Source organism: Ambystoma mexicanum, chromosome 1q, assembly GCF_040938575.1.
Source record: "Ambystoma mexicanum isolate Mex_15411 chromosome 1q, UKY_AmexF1_1, whole genome shotgun sequence".
Classification (NCBI taxonomy): domain Eukaryota; kingdom Metazoa; phylum Chordata; class Amphibia; order Caudata; family Ambystomatidae; genus Ambystoma; species Ambystoma mexicanum.
The window spans coordinates 618,782,235-618,808,888 of NC_090922.1; the positions used below are offsets into that span (position 1 = coordinate 618,782,235).

At 45.8% G+C, this 26,654-nt stretch overlaps 1 protein-coding gene across 7 annotated transcripts in view; it reads left to right on the forward strand.

The window, feature by feature from the left end:
- RALGPS2 (Ral GEF with PH domain and SH3 binding motif 2) overlaps window positions 1-26,654 on the forward strand; it is a 2,782,724-nt gene that overhangs the window by 1,120,696 nt on the left and 1,635,374 nt on the right. For all 7 annotated transcript variants that reach the window (XM_069641167.1, XM_069641168.1, XM_069641166.1 and 4 more), the window contains one exon: window positions 2,607-2,690. In XM_069641167.1, coding sequence (XP_069497268.1) covers window positions 2,607-2,690 — 84 coding nt within the window. The remainder of the gene's footprint in view (window positions 1-2,606; window positions 2,691-26,654) is intronic.

Here is a 26,654-nt window from a genome sequence, read left to right on the forward strand (position 1 = left end):
TTTCTTGTGTTTTTAATTCCGCCTTACCCTTGCAAGGCAGAGGAACGATTCCATTGTGCTGACCCTCCGCTACTATGTCTCTCGGACGAGAAAGCCCAGGAAATATGACCAGCTTTTCGTTGGTTACGCTGGTGCCCATGCTGGCAGAGCTGTGACCAAAGTCTAGGTGGATCATTATCTGCATCTGGGAATGCTATGATCTGGCTAGTAAGCAGGTGTCTGAAGATCTCGGGGCTCAAGTGTGACCACCACTGCCCTGCAGAGCGCAGTCCCTGTCCAGGTGGTACCGTCGGCATCTCTACACAAGTTTGCTTAAGCATTACTGCTTGGATTCTCTTTCAGGTTCGGACACCCTTTTTGGTAGGGTGGTTCCCCAGAGTTATCTGGTTTAGGTGTTGTCCTGGCTTTCCTCCCTCCTCCGGATGTACCTACTTCTTTGCGAGTATCATAGATGAGGAATCCGTGACAGGAAGGAATCCATTAGAAGAGCAAATTCCTTACCTTATGGTAATGTTCTTTCTGATGACTGGTCCCCCCCACACATTCCTAATCGCCCTCCTTACCTGCCCCACTTGGCGGATAGCCAGTGCACCATTGGTTCCGTGGTCCCTCATTGCCAGAGTTTTAGGGAAAGTGGGTGGAATTTACGTCACTGGGCTCTGCGCCTCATATACTGGCCCTGATGTCCTGTCCGGTGAAGGGCGCGTAGAGGCGTCAGGCTGAGCTGCGCTGTGCCTCTTGGTGGTGGAAAAGTTACCAAAGAACAGCTTCACTGTGGATAGAATATCCTTGAAGAGCAATCCGTGGGAGGAACATCCATCAGAAAGAATACCAAGAGTTTAGTAATTGGTTAATCCAAAATCATGGGACTCTAGTTCAAAGGTGCTAGGAGTAACACTTCAAAATTCCACACCATATAGTGAAACCACTCTTCTTATCCATGTTATTGTAAAGCTATTTCAGTTTTAAATAACTACAGTGAGCCTCTGATGATCTTTAACCGTCAGCAAAGATCACACTCCATTTAGTTTTGCTCATTTTCTCAAACAATTCTACTGGATTAGGACTTGGAATTTGTGGATTTTAATTTGATTGCCCATTTTCTTTTACTTCTCACGAAGAAAGAAGATATTTTAGAAATAAATTTAACACATGCTCAAAGTATCTCGTATTCATAAGCACCTATTTTAGTCTCCTGAAGCTCACAAAACACCATATGTGAGTCATCCTTTCAATTCTTTCAGATTACTCCATGGTGTAATGTGATCCTGGTTTGAGGATCACATGTCTAGGGTTATTTGCTCTCAGCAGTAGCAGGGGGAAAAGACCGAACAGGATCAAACTTCCAATAGAGTATTCTAACCGAGAGTCTGAGCTTCAATTTGCTCTGCTCATTAGAGCGTTCAAGCCACTAATTTTCCAACTGCACCTAACATTTTCAAACTGCATTCTCTTCTGCTGCGCTGAAACACTTGTGTATGAACGAAATATAAATAAAATATATCATACATTCGGCACTCTGTCCAGCAGTTGAATTTGTCACTCATTTTTCATGTGCTCCCCAAAACTACACATCCATACACTTTGAGTACCCATTGTGCTACTTCTGTCACTTGCAGAGCACCTGTATGATCATCTTCACCCTTCAGTGTAGAAAAACAATTCCAGAGTATCACTGTTACTTGGTGCCATAACTTTCCATTTGAATAAAAGAAGTGTACCATTAAATATGAACTACTTAATTACTGTGTTCATTCTGCATTGATTAAAGTCCTTCCAAAGTGTCTACATATCTTTGTCATCCCTAATGTGAAACGCTGTTAGTGATTGTGTTGCCTTGATTTTGGCTGCATTTCCTTGTTCAACTCTCACTGCACAGCCAAATATGTATCCGATAATCAAACATAATAGGCTTTCTGCAAATTAATTATAATGACTTTAGGTTAGGCTTTCCACGCCTGGCTGATTGCCAAGCAGGGCCTGGGGTATACTTATGAACCCTCATTAGTATAAAGTATGCTTAAGAACCTTCACTAGCTTTGACATACATGTGGTGTCTTGTCTATTGAGATGATTTTTCACAGTTTGTGGTATTTTGCTAATGGGACAAATGAAAGGCTTGTGGCTTAAGCTAAAATTCAAACTACATTGCTGATCTGGTGACCAAAAAAAAAGTTTCGGTAGATCATACATTGTATCTTTCGCAATGGGCGTGCAAGAGAACCTTTCCTTGAAAGGTAAATGCACTCACTGTGAGGAAAAATAAACTATTTTGTAATACATTTTTAGAGCAGCTTAAATTGTGTTCTACTTACAAAATACAATGTCCCGAGAATGAACTTAACATAATTGCCTGACCATGCATCTTCTGAAAGTTTTAATAAGCACAAATTAGCAGACATTTGTAGTAGGTTAAGCATGATCTTCCTGATTGTAAAGGGCCATATTGTGATTCGAAGCAGGATCCTAATTTATCATGGAAGGAATTTGGGGAGAGGGCATAATTACTTCTACTATTTGGTGTTATGAAAGAAAATTAATTTCAAATTGTTGTGTAATTTAAGGTAGTCGTTTTAAATTCTAAAAAGATGGTCTTATTGTTTCAGGAACTTTCTAGTTGTGGTTGGAACAAAAAGGAGAAGTACAGCTCAGCACCGAATGCAGTTGCCTTCACAAGAAGATTCAATCAGGTAACCCCTTTAATGGGCATGATGTCTTTGTGTGTTGTGGCTTGTGACATGTGACTGATTTACAATAATCCACAAGGCCCCAGATTGCTGAACTCAGTTTAAGTTTGGGATTGGAGGCTATGTTCTTGTGCCTAAGGGTAGTGGTTGTTAAAACTGGGTTTTGCACAATTCTAAAGACTTTGTTGAAGTCCAAGCAGGAGAGGGATTGTTGAACCATGTAGACTTTGAGGTGCCACTGATATCTATCCTATCATATAGATTACATTTTTCTAAAGGCATCAAAGTGGTCAAATTGTCTATCCCTGGAGGTAATGTCTCAGATTGAGAATGACCATGACCCAATCTCCCTTAAATTGACAGTCCATGCCTTGGTAAATGCACCTGTCAAACACATAGTGACGTCCCGAGGTCAATTTACCTAACAATAGAAGGTGAATTAATTTGGTCAACCTCGATTATTATAATTCTGACCTACTTATCTTTTTAGCAATCGCTCCAATATTTGAGGCATATTATACACATGAGAGTATTGACATATACCTTATGGAAACCATGTTCCAATCTATTGTTGATGCTATTGCCCACTATTAAAGAAACCCGTTAAGCAAATAAAGGGTAATACCACCTCCCGAAATTCTTGGTATGATAGCAATTGCAGAGCTGCAACAAAATTTCTTTTATGTGAAATTAAATCCTCACACAATCAAAAATCTAATTTCTTTAATTGCAAAAGCAAAGGACCTATACACCTAAAAAGAAATAGAATTTATTATAGAAACTGATTTTGTCTTGGATTTGTTTCAAATGAATGTAAACTTGGGAGCCCTGACAAAGAGCCTTTAGGCTTGAAACAGGTGTTGGCTCGATTACTCGATAACTAGGTTTTTGTTCCGTGAAACCTGTCTATTTCAAGCAAACTGTTTCTTATTTAATTACTTTTGAATACATCACAATACCTGTAAACTTAAAGTTTGCTTAATCTTTGTGTGTCCACATTTTCTATGCAAGTTCCTATAGAACACAAGGGTAGGCACAAAGATATCCTACATTCTTTTTCTATTTACCTGTTTGGACTTAGGGAAGGTCCCACCTCAATAGGATTCACAGCGACACCCACATCTCAATTGCTTAGTCTTAGCGCTTTGATTGGGATTTTGTTTACCACATTTGTTTTATCATGTACCAATCTATGGTTGATGCAATTGCCCCACTATAGACGAGAACTGTTAAGCAAATAAAGGGAAATACTGCCTCTTGAAATTCGTGGTACGATAGCAATTGCAGAGCTGCAAAAACATCTTTTACGTGACATTAAATCTTCAGACATCAAACATCCATACCCCTGGCATGAGAAAATTATGAAAAGTTAGCATTGAAAAAAGAGGCTGAATTAAAAAAACAGGAGTTATTAAACTTCATCGGACAAAGACCAACATAGCATTTGGCATGTTATTTTCTAATAAGCTATCTAACAACTCTTATCGCAAACCAGGAAGTTGGAACAGCAATCACAGAGGAGAAGTGGTTTGAACATTTAACCTATATTCTCGCTCAATGGCTATCTGTTTGCACCAATATCAATAACGGAGTGAGAGGTGGAAAATGCATTAAACTCTCACAAGACGAGAACCACTCCGGGCCCCTGCTACATCCCTATTGACCTCTTTAAGGCTGATGTGCAGATTTGGATCCCATTACTGGGCTGGTTCTTTAACCAATTGTGTGCTACCAGTTCTGTTCCTTCCAGCTTGAAATCTGCTGAAATTGTCCCCATTTTTAAAAAAAGTCGATCGGAATTCACCCAAGAACTACAGGCCAATTAGCTTGCTAGTCTCTCGAACGCCTATGGCAACATATTCCATAGCCGATCGGGGAGAAATGGGTGACTGATTCAAATCTAATCTCCAAACTCCAATCCGGTTTTAAACCGTGAAAGGGCACTGTTGATCACGCTATCTGCCTTTATTTACTTTTGACCAAGTATGTAACCTTAATATTTTTCGATTTTGCAAACTGCATTCGACTCTGTGTATCGAAACTTAATCTGGGATTCATTGATTAATTTTAAAATCCCTACTGACATCCTCCAACCAATAATGAGACTCCATGAATATAACACAGTGGCCATTAGATTTGGGCAAGTTTGTGTTTCAGCCAAATGATTCCCTGTCTCTAGTGGCGTTCGACAGGGATGTGTTCTTTCCTCCTTGCTCTTCATAATTTACATCGAGTTGGCCCTGCGATTTTCCATTGCAGAACAGACGCTCCTAGGTTTTGCAAACTGCAAAATCTGCATATTGCTACATGCTGACGATGCGGATTTCTAGGAAGAGAATGGGACTGCAAAACTAACTGGAGATTGTCCATCACTTCTGCAGGGATGGAAAACTATAGTTTGTCCTCATTCTCACACGATAAAAGCCAACATTAGATTGGAAGTGTAATTGCTCAAAGAGGTAGATTTGTTTACCTCGTAATCTGATTCCGCAAGGACTCTAAATGGAGTCCCCAGTGTGAAAATAGCACAATGATCCTAAAACAACGTCCAGATGCGTTAGGCACCTTTAAACGCCACCAGGGTTACCACCTACCTCTTGGGGTCCTGGACACTTAGAAAACCCACACCCTACCTTCCCTACCATATGCTCTGTATGGTAGCGAGCTATGGAGGAAGGAAACCTGAAGTCCTTAAGTGTAATGAAAAATTAATTTGTTGAACAGTCAGTGGAGCGGATAACCAGTACTCCTACAATTCCCACATTCTTGGAAGTGGGTATGAGGTCAATTGCCTTTGAAGCCCATCGTAAACCTCTTCTTTACTGGCTCTGCATACACAAATCTGACCGCCTGTCATGGTACAAAGCTATGGCTTGGAATGTTATTAACTCCCCGGGGGAGGGAAACGCATGGAAATGGTACACCCATATAAAAACTCTGTTGGATATCCTAAACATCAAATGTTTGCTAAGTAGTGATTTTAAAATTACACCAGAAATTGTCCGATTTAAAAAGCAAACTAAGCGTTTTGTACTTTGGGAACCATATGACAATCTCGCTTTCCTGGTTACATTGCTTTTAAATGAAATCTACCCGGCCTATAATAGTGCTATATCTTAAATTTAGACTGGACTTGTTGCCGACAGCTGATGTTAGCCACAACTGGTCCCCATCAGGTGACCAGCATTGCCCCTTCAGATGCAGATTTGAAGAAAATGTTTTATTGGAGTGCCCGCAATGCTCCACCCCGAGAGGCAGGTGGCTCCTCCCTTTTATAAGCAAATATGAGGCGATCTCACTCTATGATGCTTTTGCTATATGCAAACTCGCTACTTGTGATGAAGTTGTTTGCAGTATGGAACTTTTCAACTAAAGCTTAGTAGAATAAGATTTAACTTCCATTCCTGTATACATAGTTTTATATTAGAATTTTCAGAAAGTTTTAATATTTTCTTTTTAATTATTAACAATGGCTTTTTATGATGTGATCAAATATTTGCTATATATTTTTTCTATCTATGTAGTTTTTTGGGCATGATCCCAAAATAAAGTTTATATCTATGCCTGGAACATTCTATCCTTCCGTTTAGATAACTGTTTCAGTTTGGATGAGTAACTTTCTGAAAATGAAGCATGAAATTTGCCTGCATAATATATTGTATGATCGTGCTGCCGTCATCTGTGATGACTGTTGCACAGCTAAAGGAACTAGACCACACAAGGCCCTTTCAAAGGGACTTGTATGGTCTTTGTTTCAGAGGCATGGGCGTAATTATAGGGGGCGACAGGGGTTTTTGTCCCCCCCCCCAAACTTCTGTGGCATGCCTTTTTGTCCCTCCAACTTTTGGAGGGAGAGCAGGCGGGGCTGCAATCAATTATGTAATTGGACAGCGCGAGCCCGGCTGGGGTGCCCAGCAAGGCTTGCGCTGTCTCATTACATAATGCTGAGATGCTTGACAGCTGTGCTGCAACACATTCAGGGCTGGGATGCCCTGCATGGCTTAGTCCCTCACCCTGGCTGGCCTGACTCAGTCAGCAGCCAGGGTGCTGAACAGTGTGTTGCAGGACCTGGCGTCTCTGCTGCCACGCTAACAGCAGCACTTCCAGGGGCTGTGGCGCAGAGAATCGCTTTCTGGCTTTGTATTCGTGCGACACACAGACGGGAACTAGAAAACTCATTCAGCTTGCTGGTTTCTGTGTGGAGGTGCGTGAGTGCAAAGAGGTTAGGTCGGTGTAACATGAGACGTGGCCCGGGCCGCATTTGAAAGCGGAGCAGAGTTGGGGGTTTTTTGTTTTTTAAAAAAAAATAATTTTTAATTGTGTTTGTGTATGTTGGTTGGGGGGCTAGGATGCGGGCTGACCCTAGTGAGGGACGTGTCCCATTTGGACAATGTGAGCAGATCTCACAGTGCACATTAAGGCACCAGGTATGAAGACACACTAACAATAACAAACGTATTCTCTGGTGCAAGCCACAGCTCTGCGACGCCTCTAAAATTAGTCTTGCCACTTTTCAGATGCTACTAAAGCACCACCATCCTAATTTCAAAAAGAAGTTGGCGAAGGTGCGCCCTCCCCAAGTAGAGTGGAAAGAGTCAAGCTGAGAAAACTTGTGACCCAAAACTGTCACACTTTGCAAATTCCGTGAAATGAAGCTGGGTGCTATACGCCTTCCAAACATGATGAACGTTTGTTGAGCAGTTTTTGCTCTAGGTGCGCAGAAGGAACCGTATGGAATTTTGTGTTAAAAGCACACTTTTAGGAGCCCTGTATAACTTTCCCCCTGCTGCCAAACATTATCTTCATCAAACTGGCAAAATGTATTTCGAGTTTTGCGGACCGTTTTCAGGAAGGTTTGGTGCAAATTAGTAAATGGGTGTCATGATTCAGGTTACAGGCCACCAAAAACTACTTCACTTACCAAACTAAGCAGGGGAGAATCCAGAATTGTAAAAGTGTGTGTGTGTGTGGGGGGGGGGGGGTTGAGCAACCAAATGCAGTATGTGGAATTCCACATGGTCTCATTGGCGCCCACAAACAGCCCACCCCTGTCCCAATCTACTTTTTTGGTAACATTAGTGGAAGATGGCATTTTAATACACAACAACAAAAGTAAAACCGCAAGATCATTCCAGATGAAGGAAACTCGTCTATTGGAGCTCTGTCCAAGCCCTCTGAGGCAAAATGCATGCACATTTCCTAATTATATGGATTGCACCAAGCAGAAGTAACTTCATAGAAAAGGACATTGCAAGGCACATCATCAGTCCTTGATACTTGGAGGCACCATGGAAGTGACTTTAGAATAAGTGGCCATGAATAAGTCAAGTGACAAATAACTTTGTGGTGCAAACTACCTGCATTGCACTTTTGTTACATGTGGAGCAACTCTAGTCATTAGACTTTTCCATTATACCATGATACATTAACATAAGCTTTGAAGTGATTGAGTCACTTTCAGAGATGCAGATAAGGCACCATGTGATTAAATGATTTGCTCAGGATCACACATTTGGTTATATGGTGAAACTGGGATGTGGGCAATTTAAGCGACCGCACACATCTTGCCAGGTTTAGTTGTAGATATTTATTAAGGTTTTGCTTTACATTTCATGTGCTTAAATAATTATTTATAGCAATGCCTTGGAAACAAACCACATTACATAAACTAGCCTTTCATAGTAAACTAACCATACTCTATATACATTGTCATAGAAATATGTTGAGCAATGGGAGTATGACTTTAGTTTTATTCTCCCCATACTGCATGTAGATTAATGTGAGCCTAACAAATCCCCCTTGGGTTTTAAAGCCATAGTCATTATTTCATAAAGCATGCAACATTATGCACCCTTCTCACTTCTGATCACTCCCTCCCATTCCCATTTCTAAAGGGAGAAAAGTCCCTGCTAATAGTATCGCCCTCCCTCCCATCAGTGCCTAATCGCTCACATTGTAATGCTCTGTTGATACAGAGCAATGTGAGGACCCTCTGCTGCCCGGAGCTCCTTGGGACTTTGTCCTGGCAGCAGGACACCTCTACCATTCGGAACGGGTCTTGCTGCCAGGACAATGAGCGTGCTGAGCAGGAATTGCTCAGCACACATTGTCCTGCCAGCAACATCTTTGCCATTGGGCACCCTCTTTGATGTGCCGAACGGGAGAGGTGTCCCAATGACAAATGTCCCGGTCTGGCTCCTAAAAGATCCACGGGGGCAGCTTCCCCACCTCCTCTCCCGCTTGGTACTCCACTGCTTGGAGCCATTTGAACACAGGAAAACATACCTTAATTTTAATCTGTCAGAATCTTGTAGAAAAGAAATCTGTCTGCACACACACACAAGGTGCTGTGCAGAACCCAAGTTTGGAGATATATGGCATTTAAAAATTGATACCAAGTATACTTGGTCACCCACTGCACTGCATTAACTGATGGCTTCTGCCTTTGAATGAAAGGAAAAATCAAGGGAATTGCTGACATTCCAGTGAATACGTTCCTTTCAGCCATGGCTTCATAGTTCAGCTAGGACAAGTCAATTTAGCCCTAACTTTCAGGGATCAGGGGGTGATAGTCTGGTCTGCTCAATGAACATTGCGCCACTGTTTCCATGTGTTATTGTATTTGTACATTTAAAGGTTGTGTGCACACAGTGTGTGTCAATGGAGGTGATGGGTGCATTTGTGTGTGAGTGAGAGTGTATGCAAGCGTATGTTGTTGACTTGTGTGTCTGAATGAATGATAAATAATGCATTGTTTGTATGTTCTATTGGAATTAAGTTTGTGAATGTTATGTTGTGTCACTGCGTGCATGGCAGAAGTGTGAGGGCCCAATTGATTTTTAAACATAGGTCACCTGTCTTGTGGAAGTTATAACAGAACGTCAGCAATGGACTCTTGTGCTGTAGTAGTCTAGTGTTATCCCTCAGGGATTTAGGTTGTTTGACCGAGGTACAAATTCATGGCAAAATTGACCATAGTCATTTTCGCTGCAAATACGTTTTTACCTTGGTACAAAAAAACAAACCCATGTACACCCATAAACCCCCCTACTTAGCTTTTCTCTATCTGCTACTCTCCTGTACCCTGCAGCATCCGATCCACTGATCTAACGCAGTCGGATCTGATGCTGCAGGGACCCTTTTTCTTCTTTTATTTTGTTGTCCCCTTCCACCAATGCTGAGAAAGCAGGGGACATCCCCATAGCCCCTAAAGTAGAAAATACCGAACATGAGGGGCGGGGGACACCCCCGCAACCCCAGCGCTTCATGTTCGGTATCTTCGGCTTTGAACTAATCGTGGTGACTGAATTTAGTCAAATCTATCATTGAACAACATTTTTGCGAACAATTTGGCCAACACGATCCCTATGAGCCAGCACCCGCCCTCACTTCACCTCACCCCTGTCCCCCCCCCCAACATTTTCAGCAAAGTTACTCCACTGTTAAGAGGGCTGTTTGTGCCCAATTGTACAACAATGAGGCAAAGCCCTATGCTTGCCAGGTACTTGTCGTCCAGTGACAAAGGCTTAGCCACTTCAGCCACGCGACCTGGGCTTGAGTTCCAGTCTTTTTTTTCCAGTGCATCAAATATCTTAGCCATTTCAGCCATGTGACCTGGGCTTGAGTTCCAGTCTTTTTTTTCCAGTGCGTCAAATATTGTTTTTAAAAGTAACATTTGATACACCAGGAATAGGAAACGTGCTTGGCTCGAATCTAGGTTGTGTGGCTGTAAAGGGCTATCTCTTTACCACTGGACCACACAAGCCCCTTTCAAAGAGCAAGGCAAACATGCTCTGTTGAACTAATTAGGACGTGTTTGCCCAGTTCAGAGGACAGCACAGTCCTATGAATGCTTTCCTAATACAGCAAACAAACCCTTTTCAGCAGAATGACTTTTGTTCTGCTGAAAATGGCTTGTTTACTGTAGTAGAATAGCATTCGTAGGACTGGTTGTCCTGTGAACATGTATGTGTTTGAATTCTCTGCCCTAAGAGCAGTAACAAGCGCAAGCTACCTGGAGGGGGCTTGTGCTGGATTATTGCTGCCAGGACATTCAATTAAAGAAACAGGTTGCACTGTTTCTGGCAACAAAATGGACGCCTGCAATGTCTTAAAAAGCAGCACTTTAGAGTAGATTTGCTGCTCAGTTGACATTGGAATTATTTTTATAGATTTGTTTATTTTTTTACTATGGGCAATATTTTTTGAAAGAACTCCTTTAAATCAGCACATTTCTACTTTCGTCTCAAAATGGATTTTCCCTACATAGATGGCTATTCCAATAAAATTTCCCAAAGATGCAAGAGGCAGGTTACAGGTGCCCAGCCACCACAGGGATCGCACCACATGGTACAATGCTGCAGACAGCAGCAACCAACTTTTCCCAGAATTTGCCGGGGCTTTGCCCCAGACTTGATGAAATATGGGCCGTTAGGCAGCCCAGGGAGTGTGACAGATACCCACAAGGTGGGCAGATGAGGAAAGAGGTGTTCCGTGGATCGCTGCAGGTGTACAGTTCCAGTTTATCACCTTAACATCCCATGTCTCGTCAATTTCAATGGGACAAGTTTTTCCTTGGGTATAATTTTTATTTATTTGTATCACGCCGAAAGCCTGCAGGCATCGGGAGGCTTAGTTACACAAGTTTACAAATAAAAGTCTGGGACAGAAAATGGGAAACGGGGCCTGAAAATACTGCTACACAGGATCATTTCTCAAAAAGAGATGTTTTTAGAGACCGTTGAAAGGTCCTCAGGTCGTCTTCCTGCCTTAAATTTAGAGGGTGTGAGTTCCAGATCCTAGCTGAGCAGACAGGAAAGGATCTTCTGACGCCTTTGGTGCGTTTTAAAGCTCAGGCAATTAACTTGTGTCAGATTTGATGAGCGCAAGGTTCTGGTTCTTATGTAGCGGGACACCAAAGATTTTACGTGATGGCATTGATGGCTCAAAGTAGCAGCTTTGAAGCGTACGTGCTCACGCACTGGAAGCCAATGCAGGTTTTTTCTATACTTAGAAATATGTTCTCTCCTGGGCATTCCTTGTATAATTCGAACAGCATCGTTCTGAATGATTTTACATTTTTGAAGGCATGAGTTATTCGCACCAATCAGGAGGGCATTGCAATAATCCAACCTTGAGAGAATAATAATAATTTAGTATTTATATAGCGCTACGAACCCTCAGGTATCTGAGCGCTTCTTATTACCCACGGTGTGTGTTGCTCATTTATGGACCTCAGTAGGATAAAAGGCTGAGTTTGGCCCTGCCGGGATTCGAACCTGCGTCAGCAGGCTCTGCACAGATGTCAAAGCGAGCGCTCTACTCGCTGTGATATCGGACCGGCTGTGGCTGTGGTCACGCAGTTCTTCTCTGAAAGGAAAGGTTGGATGTTTCCTAATAGCTGAAGGTAGTACGCACAATTCCCGGAGACCTGGTTTACATGGGCTTCTGTGCTCAAGGATGGTTCAAGTGTTTTTACTTTGCTCAGTACTGAAATGCTGCAATTCTGAATTTCAAAGCTCAGGTAGTCTGGACTCCTGGCTTGAGGTGAGCCGGAAATCAATGGTTCCGTTTTGCCTCCTTTGAGGCTGTGATGCTGGAAATGCATCAGAGGGACAGGGCCTCTGAATCCTTGTCCTTTATTGATTTTTATCATGTGTTCTGTCTGGTTTTCCAAACTGAAGTTCATGTGAGACTCCTGGCAGTGCGGCTCTTCGTGTATTTGGTTTAGTGAACAGACCCTTGGGATACCCTTATGGCACCCATGGGTAGGCGTACGACCCTGTACTCGTAGTGTATGTTTTTGGGCACCTGTATGTGTGGCCCACAGAGCACGGTATGGCTGGTGGCACCTCTGTACTGAATTTACAGGTGCCCTGAGCATCCTCCATTTTGGGATGCCCAGGCCCTATCATTGGAATCAGTGGATTCCTGATAGGAAACAAGATGGCCCCTGTGGCCTCTTGCTTTCTATTGCCTGTTACCTTACTTTTCCCGAAGTCCCGGGAAGCCCTGACTCTGTCCCTTCCCCCTGACTGGCTGTTGAGTGGAAGTTCCATATATGGTGGTGTGGGGTAGTCCCAGCCAGACTGGCTGGGGCCTTCCCAATGACTGTATGCTGTGGGTTCGCCCGTGGGGTGGAACCTGGGTGAATGGAGTGTGTGACAAATACGCATTCTGTGTTATGGGTGTCTAGTATCTGGTGGTTGACACAATGACTGAGACAGCCCTGCCCGAAACTGGTATGAATGCAGTGGGTAGTGCTGAATGGCAGTGCTTGTCCGAATCCACATTCTGTGTTGAGTGTCTGGATGGAGAAAAATGGTCTGAATGCACCGTGTGCCTGATTAGCTGACTGCCTGAATGCCCTTCTGAGCGTTTGGTTTGGTGAGTGTGACCCAGCAGAATGAATGGGAGATCAACAGTATATCTGGGGGCCTCTCACTGCTAGAAATCGTTCAGAAGTTGATACTTGATGCTTACTCTCGAAGCCGAGCCGGAAGAAGGTGAACCGCTGTTCCCTTCCGTGTTATCTGAAAGCTGCTTTGCCTTCAAGAACTGATCCAAGAGAGAACCTGGTAAGGAGACCTTGCACCGAGCTACGAGGCACCCTCTTGCACCAGCTGATCCTTGCCGAAGCTCCCTGCTAGACAGACCTACGAAAGGCTGCCGACCGGAGAAGGGGGCCACTGAGGAGAACGAAGAGAAGCACCGGACAGCCGTCCACCATCGCCGACCGGAGCCGCGGTGCTCCCTTTGCCTAAGACATTTGATCCACGGACTCCTTTGTTCATCACTGCCGACTGCTTTCGTCCTGCCGGAGAAAGTTGAGGTTATCGAGGACCGAGGAGAATCCGCCAGTGGGTTTCCCGCCACCCGAAGACCTCAGACGACAACAAAGCCACTGAAGCCAGCCATGGTCCCGTCCCATTCGCCGACGACTCGACGCCCTTGCTGGGCCCAAGTTCTTCACGAACTCTTTGCGGCAACGAACCATCGTCCTCGAGGTACACTCTACGCCTCCCCTGTTGCAGGACATTTTTGATGACTCGTCAACGAGCACCGCAAGGACCGAAGCTGCTGCCTCAACGACAACGTTCACCCTTTCTTCATCTTGGAAGTTCAACGACACGTCGCTCCTTCTTGAAAGGGAGCGCACTCAAGAAGGGCACGTCGATTCCCCGACAAACTCCACAACGCAAGGTACATTGGGGTTGCAGAGCTATAGCAGAAGATAAGACTCTAATAGACAATATATGGACTGGGCTTGTAGTGCATCTTCATTTACAGGTTGCCCAGGTGGGGTGGGGGGGGAGATCCTAATATACAACTGTGCCTGACGGTAGGGGCTGAGCATTCTGACAATTGGCTAACCAACTTGTCTTCCTCCGAAGTCAATGGTTGATATCGTTTTGCTGTGTTGATTCGTATGGTATTTGAACTGCGTACAGTTGATGCATTTTAATGGAATCGGAGTAATCATGGTACCACCTAGAACTGTATATATTTACCATTTTAAAATTGTCAGAGCACAGTGTATTATCGTGATAGTGTATATAACCTTGAACCTTATTTATATAAAGACTGTGTTTTAACTAACAGTGTGTGGACATTTCTTTGTGGGTGCTTGAAGACTACACTGTACTTAAGAACCAGCCTGCATCACCTCCTGAGAAGTTAGGCCTTGAATGCTCACCACGTTTACCAATCGAGAATCTTGGCTGGGGTCCTCTGTGCCTCTCCTCTACCATATAGAGAGCAGGAGCACAGACACCCCCTCCAGTGGTTGCTTTACAGAGGCATATCCAGTTATTGGTCATCCATGACTCAATTAAACTGTATGTGCGTTGGAGGTTGGCCGAGGTCGTAGTCTCAGTTGATCGCCAAGACGCACTGTGTTTTGTCGGCATAGTTTTTTTTTTTTTTTAAAAAGGTTATTATTTTTAAAACAAACAAACAATACAAACCAAACTAGCAGCGTTATTTGCAACAAAACACATGAACATCAATTAGTCAAGACCACTGCTCCCCCAATCCCTCCCCCCTCAAGAGCTTGTTTGTTCTTCTCATGCCGTATCTGCTGCATGTGGCAGGGTATCACCTTCTTCTGAGACTGCAGAATCTGTTATTGTTCCAAACAGTCCTGCTATTAATACTCTCCATGCTAGCAGGGTACTCGCTTCTTCTTCCCCACACTTGCTACATGCCTCCTGCCATACCACTGTTTCAGCCTCTGCCCATTTTTGCAAATCCCACCACCATACCTCCACCCGTGGCTTATGGCACTGCTTCCAGCCCATGGCAATTTTTCGTTTTGCGAGCACATATGCCAAGTCCTTCAATTTCCCAACATGTTTAAGTTTCCGTAGTCTGGGAAACCCTCCCAACAGGCAGGCCCAGGCCGTATCTATTGTGAGCGTGACCCCTTTGTCCGCCAGTTTTTGCGCCACTTCTCCCCAGAAGCTCTCCATCACTGGGCAAGACCAAAACATGTGTGTCATATCAGCATCTTCCTTATCGCATTTTGGGCACGCTTGTCGTCCCGCATTTACAAACTTCGATATTCTCATTGGGGTCATGTAAGTTCTGTACGTTATGTACAACTATATTTGTTGTAATCTGGCATTTCTGGACACCTTCTTGTGGTATCCCATAGCACGCTCCCACATCCCATCTGTGCTCCCACCTCTGTTTCCCAATCCAACCTCAAATGCGTCAATTCCTTCCCAACCCGGTCATCACCATCTCATACAATCTAGAGATCTCATGCCCTCCTTCTGATATGTCATATATTGTCCCCATAGTGGCGTCTGGCTCCTCCGCCAATACAGTCTCAGGCCAGATTTTACGAATATTCTGCACCAGCCTTAGATACGTGACATACTGGCCCCTATGCAAGCCCGCCTCTTCCCCTAGTCCTTCAAAACCCTTAATGGCCCCCTCTTGCCAGACATCCCCCATTGTAACCAGCCCGACCGACCCCCAATAGGTCCTGATTATCATACTTAGTTGTTTGTCTTCCCCTGCCAAGGCCACCAGCGGCACCTGCGGGGAACACGGGTATGGGTCCTCCATCATTCGACATACTCTACGCCACATCTTCCACCCAAGCAACATCATACCCGGGCGCTCCTTCATTTCTGACCTAGGCAACCAAATAATTTCCTTCAGGTAAAACGGATTGCAGTCCTGTCCAAACAGCCTAAATTCGGGAGTTACCTCATCAGAGAGCCATTTGACCACATATTGCAACTGGCCAGCTACATAATAGGCCTCAAAATTAGGCAGCTTAATACCCCCTTTTTCATAGAAATTCTGCAACTTCCATAGCGCCACTCTATTCCGAGTGCCATGCCATAGGAAGTCTCTGCACATGCTATTCAGCTTGGCAAAAAACTTCTTAGGTATCGTGCACGGAATATTGCTGAAAAAATGTAAGAGCCTAGGTAGGACCACCATTTTGAGCATCGCCCCCCGTCCCATCATCGCCAACGGCAACTTCTCCCAAAACTTCATACTTATACGGATTTTTCCCACAGCCACCTCAGTGTTATGCAAATGTTCCTCCTCTACCGTGTGGTACACATCTATTCCCAGGTAGCGGAAGGAGCCAACCGCCCATGGTATCGACAACACTGACAACCGCTCCGGAGGGGTTCCTCTGTAGCTACCCAATGGGAACATGCTCAATTTTCGGGGGTTCACCGCTATGCCAGACAGTTCTGCATACTTTTCCATTACCTCCAGCATATAGTGAAGATTTTCCTCCGGATATTTCAGATATAATAGCAAATCATCAACATACAGGGATATTAGGTGTTTCTCTCCCCCTACCTCAATGCCTATCATGTCATATTGTTGTCGAAGGTACACTGCCAGGGGCTCCAGGGCCAGAATATATAACATCGGGGACCAGGGGCACCCTTGTCTGGTGCCTCTGCTAAATTGCCACCTCTCGGATATCACCGCTCCTGTACGTACCCTAGCCAGCGGCTCACCGTACAGCAACTTCACCCACCTAACATAGCCCGGCCCCATCCCATATTCCCTCAGGGCCTCCAGCAACCACGGCCACCTCACTGAGTCGAACGCTTTGACTGCATCTAGGGACACAACCGCCATTTCACCCTCGCTCTTGCTCCCCCCTTCAATCACCCGGTGGAGTCGCCTATGGTTGTGGATTATATTTCTGTTGGGGACATAACCTGTCTGGTCCGGATGTATCAATTTACTAATAACTCTACGCAACCTATTGGCAAGGACCGCCGCCAATATCTTGCCGTCCTGGTTCAGCATTGACAAGGGCCTATAGGAGCCGCAGCTATGCCCTGGTTTGTTGGGCTTAGGGAGCGGTATTATTATCGCTTCTCTAAGCGATTCCGGCAGCCGGCCCACCTCAAACGATTCATTGAGCATTTCTAACAATGGGGGGTGGAGGGGGGGAGGAGTACCTCCACTCTATATGCTTTATAAAATTTGCTAGGGAGTCTGTCCGCACCCGGGGTCTTACTGGTGGGCAGCTGCTTCACCACCTCCTCCAATTCCTCTAAAGTAATCGGTGCATCCAGCTCCTCCCTTTCTTCGGCACTAATCTTAGGTAATCCCATATCTCTTAAAGTTTCTCTTATCTCCTCTCGGTTGCCCCCCCCTTTGTCCTCATATAGTGCCCTGTAATAGTCTAAGAATGCCTCATCGACTCCTTCTTGGGTGTCCGCTACCTCTCCATCCTCTCTGGTTATTGTCCTAATCGGGGGCTTAGGGGTTTCGCTCTTGTATAACCACGCCAAGAGACGGCCCGTTTTATCCCCACCTGCATGCTGTCTCTCAACATACTTCTTCTAGTTAAGATTGCAGAGCCTTTCCCAAAGTTCCGCACACCGCTGCTGTAGTTTAAGTACTAGCTCCGCATCCCCCCCTTCCCTATTGAGTTCCCGTTCCAGTTCATCCTCAGCTTCCCCTAACTCGATTAGGACCCCACCCTGCAGGCCCTTTGATTTAGCAATGGCAGCACCCCGCAATACCACCTTAAAGGCTTCCCAGAGCGTGCCCGCCGAATCCACACTGCCAGCGTTCTCCTCGAAATAATGTGTGATCTCATCCCTGATATCCTCTCTAAAGACCGGATCCTTGAGCGCCTCAGCCCGGAGGCGCCACGTCGGTATCCGCGCTCTGGGGCGGCAGTACTGTCAACCAAGGACCAGAGGCGAGTGGTCCGACAGTAGTAGTCTATTTGGATGGTCTCTATCACCACATCTGGCGTGGCAAAAAAATAATCAAGTCTCGTCTGCAGTTGTTGCGGGGCTGAGTAATGCGAGTACTGTTCCTCATTAGGATGTTTCAGCCTCCAAACATCTGCCAGCCCGAAGTCGTCGAGCAGTGTCTGCAATGCCCTGGCCGCTGGGGTGGGCCTATCAATCTTATCATCAGATCTGTCTACCCTGGGGTTCAGCACGCAATTAAAATCCCCTCCCCAAATAACCGCCCCACCCACACACGCACCCAGGTTGGTACAGAGTCCTAAAATATGCCGCCGTATTTTGATTGGGGGGCATACGTATTTACAATGCACACCTCCCTATTCTCCACCAGTGCCTTCAATATGACCATCCTCCCCTCCATATCCACCACCTCTTGTGTAAGTTGGAGCGGAACGTGCGGTGCCGCCCAGACCAACACTCCCCTAGCGTAGGCAGAATACGGAGGGCCCACTACAGCACCTCTCCACTTCTTCCCCACCAGTTCCAACTTTTGCCGAGTCAGATGCGTCTCTTGCAACAGTGCAATATCAATCTTCTGTCTTTTCAAATACATCATGACCTTGTTCCTTTTTAGGTAACTATTGAGTCCCCTGACATTCCACGTTACAATCTTAAGATCCCCCATAGCTCATAAGTATCCTCCCCCCTTCCGTGCAACAAATCCCACCTGCCCACGCGATACAGATACAGCCCCCTGGCTTTTTCTTGTAGCATCTTGTACAAACTCAAACTCCCCATAACTCCCAACTCCCCATAACTATACACACCCCAAACTCCCCACTTTCCTCCCCACCCTCTACCCATCCCTTCCCCAACACCACACACCCCAACTGCTGCCCAGCTCCATCCTCGGAACTCAGGCACCCCCACATCTAGCCCTGGAAGCACCAAACAATGCCCAGAGCTCAGTAGGGTGAAGTCGCCCTAATGGCCACTTAACTAAAGTTACTAAGTGGGGTAACGAGATCCGCTCTGCAAGGCTCCCCTAAATACAGCAATAGTCACAGTGCTCATAATATCTTGTGCAACAGTCTGACCTTCTCTGCCTAAGGCCGTGCAAATGACTATAATCAAGTCCCAGAGATCTATTCTGCGTCATCTTGTAGCACCCTCCTCGTGCACTACTTATCTCCTCCATCTCCTCTTCCCGTCCGAACATCAGGCTCCTGGGGACATCCCTGCGTGTCGAGCCATCCCATGGCGTCCTCCGGAGTATCGAAAACAAAGTTTTGTGTTTATGAAAAACTTTCAGTTTCGCCGGATACAGCAACATGTATTTATGGCCCGCCTCTCTCAATCTCCGCTTTACCGTCCCAAAGTTCATGCGGCTACGCTGCAGTCAGGGTATAGTCCGGGTAGGCCATTATGTTTTCCGCTTTTCGTGTAATCGTTCCTCCCTTGCGGAAGTGTTCTAGTATCCTCTCCCGGTCCCGGTAATTAAGGATTTTGGCGCTTACTGGCCTAGGCGGGTTCCACCGCGAAACCTTGAGATAAGGCTCCTCCGGGTATCTCCTGCAACAGCATAGATTCGATGAACTCCGTAGGATCGTGGCCCTCCGATCCTTCTGGCAGGCCTACGATGCGAATGTTGTTCCGTCGGGCGCGTCCTTCTGCCTCCTCTGCCCTGCTCTCCAAGTTGCCCACTCTCTGCACCAGGGCAGGCAATTCAGCCTTATGGGAGGCACAATCCGCGGTGTTCGGGCTCACCTCTTTCTCGAGGGTCTCAGTGCGCTCCGCCAAGGACCTGACGTCCTGCCGGAGTAAATTCACATCCTCCTGCACCTCCCCGACCTTAAGGTCCAATGCTGTTTTCAGCTCAGTTACGGCCAGTTCAAGCTTAGCTTCCCAGGTCGCCTTCAAGTCCGCGATCGCAGCCAGGACCTCTTAGTTAGTACCCGTCGCAGGCATGCCGCCTGTAGGCGACTTATCCTTACTCTTGGAATTTTCCAGACCAGGGGACGTCTTGGCGAAGTCGTCCAAAGTGGGCTGCTTCGCCATTCGGTCTCACTGTTCTATTAGACATGACTCAGAGGACCTGTGTTCTGCACAAGTTACAAATGCGCAAACAGTTCGCTTCTGTCGCCCGACCACCGTGCGGCCTGCTCCTTCCTTTGTTCCGGTCGTTGATCGGCCATTTTGTTTCGTCTTTCATCTCCGGCGCTCGTTATCTTTTTCGCACAAAACTCCACCATCGTTCCTCCAACGCCTTCCAAAAGTTCACCAAGCGCAGTCAGACCGTTCACAGACCGGCATGTGTGTTTTCAGCAGTCATAGGCACGTTGTTATGCACTATTTCGCCAGGATCATTTCAGGAACTTGGGAGCTCCTCCAGATCGCGTCCTCCTACATGGCCCTCGTAGCCACGCCCCCCCTGTGTTTTGTCGGCATAGTTAGTAAAGAATAGACCCATTTCTTCAAGGAGTCCACAAAGAGGGCGGATATATAAGTTGAAAAGGACAAGTGACGTACAGGCTCCCTGAGGCATGCCACTGTTGATGTAAGCCAGTGGGGATGTCACATCCTCCCAGAAAATTCTTGACATGTAATGAGTCAGGAAGGACTGGACCCACTTGGTGGTTTCTTTCGAACAATTGCCTACATCTTCCAAAGTATGGAGAAGACATTTGTGTCTGAGAAGGTCCAACGCTGCAGACAAGTCCAAAAGGGCCAACAGTCCTGCTTTTCCTTTGTCAGAGTTTATTCCATCAATGAGCGCTGTCTCCTTTCTGTGTTATGGCCTGAAACCGGATTGCATATTGTGTAAAAGGCTGTTAACTTCCTACAAAAGCCTGGAAATGTGCCGTGGCCCCTTTATCCAAGATTTTCAAAAAGGTTGGAGTTCGTTATAGGTCTTAGATTGTTGGCGCCCTTAGGATCCAGACCAGGCTTCTTTGCCAGTGGGGTGACAGTGATGACCTTAATTGCATCAGTGATGCATTTATCACGGAAGGAGGCCTTGACAAACCAGGTGAAAAATGTGAAAAAGGACCCTTTATGGTGTCAAAATCATTTTGGGTGGGAGAACATTTTCAGGGCATGATGTAGGACGCATGGTGGTAAGCGTTCTTTCTGTGTCTGCAATAGAGATGGAAGTTGGCTTCAATTTTGGTTGTTCTGTGTCTGTTAGTGACTTATTCACTAATCTTCCAGAGGATGTGGTGTTTGTCAGGTCTTTTTTAATCTCATCTCCAGCTTTAGAGACCTTTGCTGCAAAAGCTAGCTGAACTGCTGTACAGTCCTGGATCGCTGGTGAAAGCGTAATCAATTGGGCTTTTGGTTTCTCCATGAGTTTTAGAATTTCAAATAATTTACTTGAGCTGTTTTTGGCCTCATCAATCTGTTTATGGTAGAAGTTTTTCTTTGTTTCTATGATATTGAGTTAATACGATTTTTCCTCTTTTCCATATACACTGATTGATTTCAGTAGGTTATTTTAGCCAGAGATTCTGCTCTTCTTTCATCTTTCTTAAGGAGATTAAGCTCTGGTGTGAACCAGCCTTGGTGTCCCACATTGTCCCTTACTGGTTTGAGTTGGTTTTTAGGGGTGGGGGGGCTTTTGTAATCAACTAGTCCACCAATAGGGAGTTGTAACATGTTACAATGTTCTTGACTGAGTCCAGGTCTGAAGTGCTGGTCATAATGTCGTCAAGGCAGCCCTGGAGATCAGAAGTCTTTATTTTTTTTTAAATTGCAGCTAGTAACTTTATTTACAAGGTTGTTGGTTTTCATAAGAGGGGCCTGCAATTTAACATGAAACTCGATGAAATAGTGATCCGACCATATACAAGCGGTGGTGCTGTCGATGGCACTTCTAGATTTCTTGCCAGCACCCAGTCAACACGTTTTTTTTTGCTTTGGTGGGGTCACTGTTGAGTACTAGGTGGTTAATATTATAGAGGACCAATTCCATCTCAGATCGTTAAAATCTGCAAGGGACTGGCCAATCCCGCCACAGTCTCTACCTCTCCTGTCCCTTCCCAGGCCATCTGCACGGTGCTGCCCTTTCACTTCATCTCTAAAACTCTGGACATCCTGTCCTCTCCTCTCCCCTTCCTCCCTCTACTCCCTGCTCTTCCTCTGGCCCTTCTTCGGCCACCTCTCCTCCCTCCATCCCTCCTTCTCTTCCTTTCCCCTGTTCTCCCCAGATGAAGTTTCTAGACAAGTCCGATCTACGAAAGTCTTGTCAAAACAGGTTCATCCCTGTTCCTCCAAAACCATCAAGGACCACATTGACTCTCTGGCTCCTGCTCTGGCCATCGTCTGCAACCACTCCTTTGCAACTGGAGTCTTTCCATCCCCCTTGAAGCACTCCCTTGTGCACCCTCTTCTTAAACCCTCTGCCGATCCGTCCTGCCCAGCTATCGCCCAATCTCCATCACTCTTTTCCTGGGGAAACTCTTGGAAAAGTTGGCTATCTCCCAGTTTAATCTCCCCACTGAATCTGTTGGTTATCTCCATGATATCAGTCTGGCTTCAGAGCAGCCAGAAGCACAAACTGCTCTCGTGAACATCCGTGAAGACCTGCTCTCCAAACTTGATTCCAACACCCCCTGTGTCCTCATCTTACTTGATCTCTCCTATGCCTTTGACATGGTAAACCATGCCATCCTGCTGAACTGTCTCCGTGATAACTTGGGTATCACCGGTCAGGGCCTGGCGTGGCTGACTTCTTTCCTTTCTGTCCGCCATCCAGGAGTGGTGTGCTGCCAATTATCTCTGCCTTAATGCCAGTAAAACCGAGATTCTCCTCATCGGCACACCCACTCCCTCCTTTCTTGTCACTCTCTTGGCCCTCTTCCTGCTCCCACCTGTGAGGCTAAAAACCTCTGGGTCATCTTCGACTCCACATTCTCCTTCTCTCCTCACATCGCTGACGTCTCTAAGAAGTCGCACTACCAGCTGCACCTCCTCAGAGGTATTGTTCCTTTCCTCTCCTTCCCTCAGAAGCTCGCTGTCCCCAGAGCTCTGGTTCTCTCTAGGCTGTTGCAACAACCTCTTTCTAAATCTGCCTGCCTCTACTCTCCGCCCTCTGTAACTCATCCAGAACAGGACTGCGAGCCTTGGCCTCAAGCGCAGGGAACGTATCTCTCCCGGTCTTAAATCTCTGCAGCTCTGCAGTGGCTGCGAGGATTAAGTTCAAAACCCTCTGCATTGTCCACAAGGCCTTCTGGGGCCTCAATACCTTCAACTCGCTCATCCTAAATTTCTTCCTTCTCAAGCTCTTCGCTTATCCGCCTCCAACTCCCTCGGGGTCAGTCGCTTCTCCAAGCAATGAGGGTGGTGGTAGATCTTTCTTCGGCTGGGGCGTCTCTCTGGAACAGCCTCCCTCCCTCCCTGAAACTTGAGAATCATCTCTGGTTCCAGAAGCACCTCAAAACCTTTCTCTTTGCTTCTGCTTTTTGTCCTAGTCCCCCCTGCTAACTTCCTGACTGAAACTGAATCTGCACTGGATACCTGGCCACCATCTCTTCTCTGGCCCAGGTCCCCTCCCCTGCTAGTCACACACCTGCACTGCCTTCCTGGCAACCCCTGCACTTGGGGACTGTTTTCCATATCCCTACAGTCCCACTACCAGCACTTGAGACCTGATGTCTGTACTTACCCTTACCCTTGCCACCATTTGGCCGTACGTATGTACTTATTTATTCTATTATCCCATGTACTGACTGTCCCTTCCCCCTTCCCATGCACTTGCGCAATCTGAATGACACCTGGCCTAGTAGGATCATTGTGTCTCTTCCCTTTTGTTCCCCCTCCCTTGCCTCGTCGCGCCTTGAAACACTTCTGTATAGGCACGTTTTAAATGCCATATCATATCAATTACCTCCTTGTCGGTGTTATTACGCCAGCGATTTAGATCACCTAAAAATAAGGTTGAGCAATTTGGTATATTGAGTTTACCCCAGATCTGTGTAATTTCCTCGTTGAAACCTGGCATCTCCGAGGGCGGATGATAAATCAGGATGAGGTTAAAGCAGCTGCAATGAGTTGTGGTTCTTTTTAGATGAAGGATTTTGCTATTTTGGCATTAACTCAGAGATGTAAAGAAGCTGAATTTGCTTTTAGCAATGATTGCCACACCTCCCCCAGTGCCCTGTTCCATCATTTTACAGGAGATGGTGTAGCCATCAGGGGTGACCAAGTCAATCATTGGCCCCCTGGCCTATGTGATCAGTCAGGCATAGTATAGCCAGGTCCCTGTCAACAATATAGTCATGAATGTCCCTGGAATGTTTTGTTCAGGGAACAGGTGTTTAAAAGGGCCATTTTAAGGGTCTCATTTTCCTTGACTTGCAGGGGACCTGCTATATTGTAAACTTTAACAGGCTTGGAAAGGAAATCCATTGCTGGAGTTTTTAGTCTGTTGGTGTGTTCCTTGGCTAGAGATAGACGAGGTTGCCGTAGATGGCTTGTGGCCCATAATGTCAAGGGGTTAATTAGCTATGGGTTCCTTATAATCTAAGGTCGTGAGTGGGTTGACACATAAGCTGCTAGATAGCGCTGCAGCGGCTTGGGATGTCTCTAGTAGTAGTACACGGCACAGCGGAAATGTCTTAATTGGACGAATGGCAGCGCACTGGCTGTACATCATGTATGGTTGTGACCTGGGGAGAACTGAAGTCAAGGGGCGAGATCAGCGCGACACTTGACTTTAGTTGTAGGTATTTATTTACTTACTTTTGCATGGCGATTTGCTTTTTGAGCTGCTAATAATATTTTCCAGTTTGTGTAGCCCATTTTGTAGACACTGGTAATCCCAGTATCAGAGCGGGATAGCGGAGGGAAGGCAAGAATAGCTTTATGGTCGTATACTGTCTCTTAAGGAAACGGACTACGTGGTATGTAACAGTGGGTTTCCCGCTAGTTCTAATCCACCTCAGATAGTCGCAGTCTCACGGTTGAAGAAGCTAAGGGTCTTAGTAAATATATAGTAGACACATGGTGTAAACTAGCTTACTGGGTTCATGAGTGTGTACAAAGAGAGTAGCGCCTAGAAAGGTGAGTTCCAGCGTGGACCGGTGAATACTGGCTTGTTTCTGGTGCACCTGGTCTTCAATTAAGAAAATGCTCAGGCAGCTGGGAAGTGTAGTTTCCCGCCCTGACAACATTTTACAATGCGGGCAGACCATCGAACAGAGCCACAGGATACAAGTAATGCTCACAGTGTTCTCAAACACTTCAGACTTCAAGTAAGTATATCAGTTTCAAAAGTGCACAACATAATACAATGATGGCTTGTAAATTCTAATCAAATCTAGGTACATGTCCTCAGTCAAATCTCACACAACACAATTGTTAAGATAATTGCCTAAAATGATTCCCTGGGGGCCTCCCGGTTCTCCTGTCTTCCCCGTTACCTCTGGGTTGATAGGGAAACGTCCCTGGGATCAGTGCGCCCTCGGGTGGTGGTTCTTGCCTTTGGCTCGCTCTCGCTAGAAGTCCGCCGGCGTCCCATTCTGTCTTCTCAATCTCTACAAACCTGTTAGGTTAAGTCGTAGGACACTGGATGCCTTGATGCTCCTTCCGCATGGTGGTTTTGGCGTGGTTGTATGGGTGGACTACCCACCATGCAACTTCTCGTCTCCTTGCGTCTCTCGTGTGGTAAATGCTGTACCTCCAGCGTTTGTGTTGCAGTCAGATGACTTCTGAAAGCCGCTGGCTCTGCGGCTCTCTTTGGCCCCACTTTTCTCAGCTGCAACGCTGTCGGGGTGCTTCCCCTGCTTACGCTTTCTCTGCTTAACCTTTCCAGGCGTGCCCTCGTCTCCTAGTTTATTCGTCTTAGTAAAATGGAGATTCCTCCTTAAAGACAGTTTCTCTTTCTGGCTCGTGTTGACTTGTTTTCTCATCAGCCCGCTATCTCGATTTTAAAATCTTCTTAGTCTCTGATAATCCCATATATGCCTAGGGAGTTCCTCAAAGGAATGGAAGTCCTTGCTCCCAAAGGGGAGTCTCTCCCGTTGAGGTCCCACTTGTCTCGACCCCCGAGATTGCTCCAGAGCACACTTCCCTAGCCTCACAGCGGTGGTGGGGGGGGGGGGGGGCTTGCTCTCCCTTTGGGAGAAGGGGTGAATTCCCTGGATTCATAACAGTTCTTGCCAAATTTTGCATGCTTGGCTGAATCAATTGCAATCAGTTGCTTGCCAAATTTGATGATAAAGCAATCCAAGGGCCCAAAAGGCATAAGAGATGGCATATTTGCATTTTGCTATATGATGTCTGATGCAACCTTTTCTGTACTGCTGTGGTTTCGGCATTATAACATATATAGTTGTCAAACAATGACTACCTTCCAACTAGATAATCAAGATTTCTTAATGAAATATGTTGATGTCTTAGGTGCATTATTGAAATGTTTCCTCATTTGTATTGTGACCCTTTAGCCTAATTGAGATTTGTCCCTCAATCTCCCCAGGCCTCATCTAAATGATAACCTCCCCAGAAACATGGTCCATGAGTGTTTCACAGTAAAGTCAACTGCCAGCAGATAGCTAGGATTGTTATTCTAAGTGTTTTTAAAATGGTCTTTCAAAGAGCAGTGTCTGAAACCTATATACATTATTGTGTTCTGAAACCTATATACATTATTGTGTATGGGCACTTGATTGCACATACTACACGAGTTGTCAAACAATTGATATTTTTATTTATGTTCCAAATAATGTCTGATTTTCCACATTGGAACGTTGTTTTAGGATTTTCAGTGCAGCAC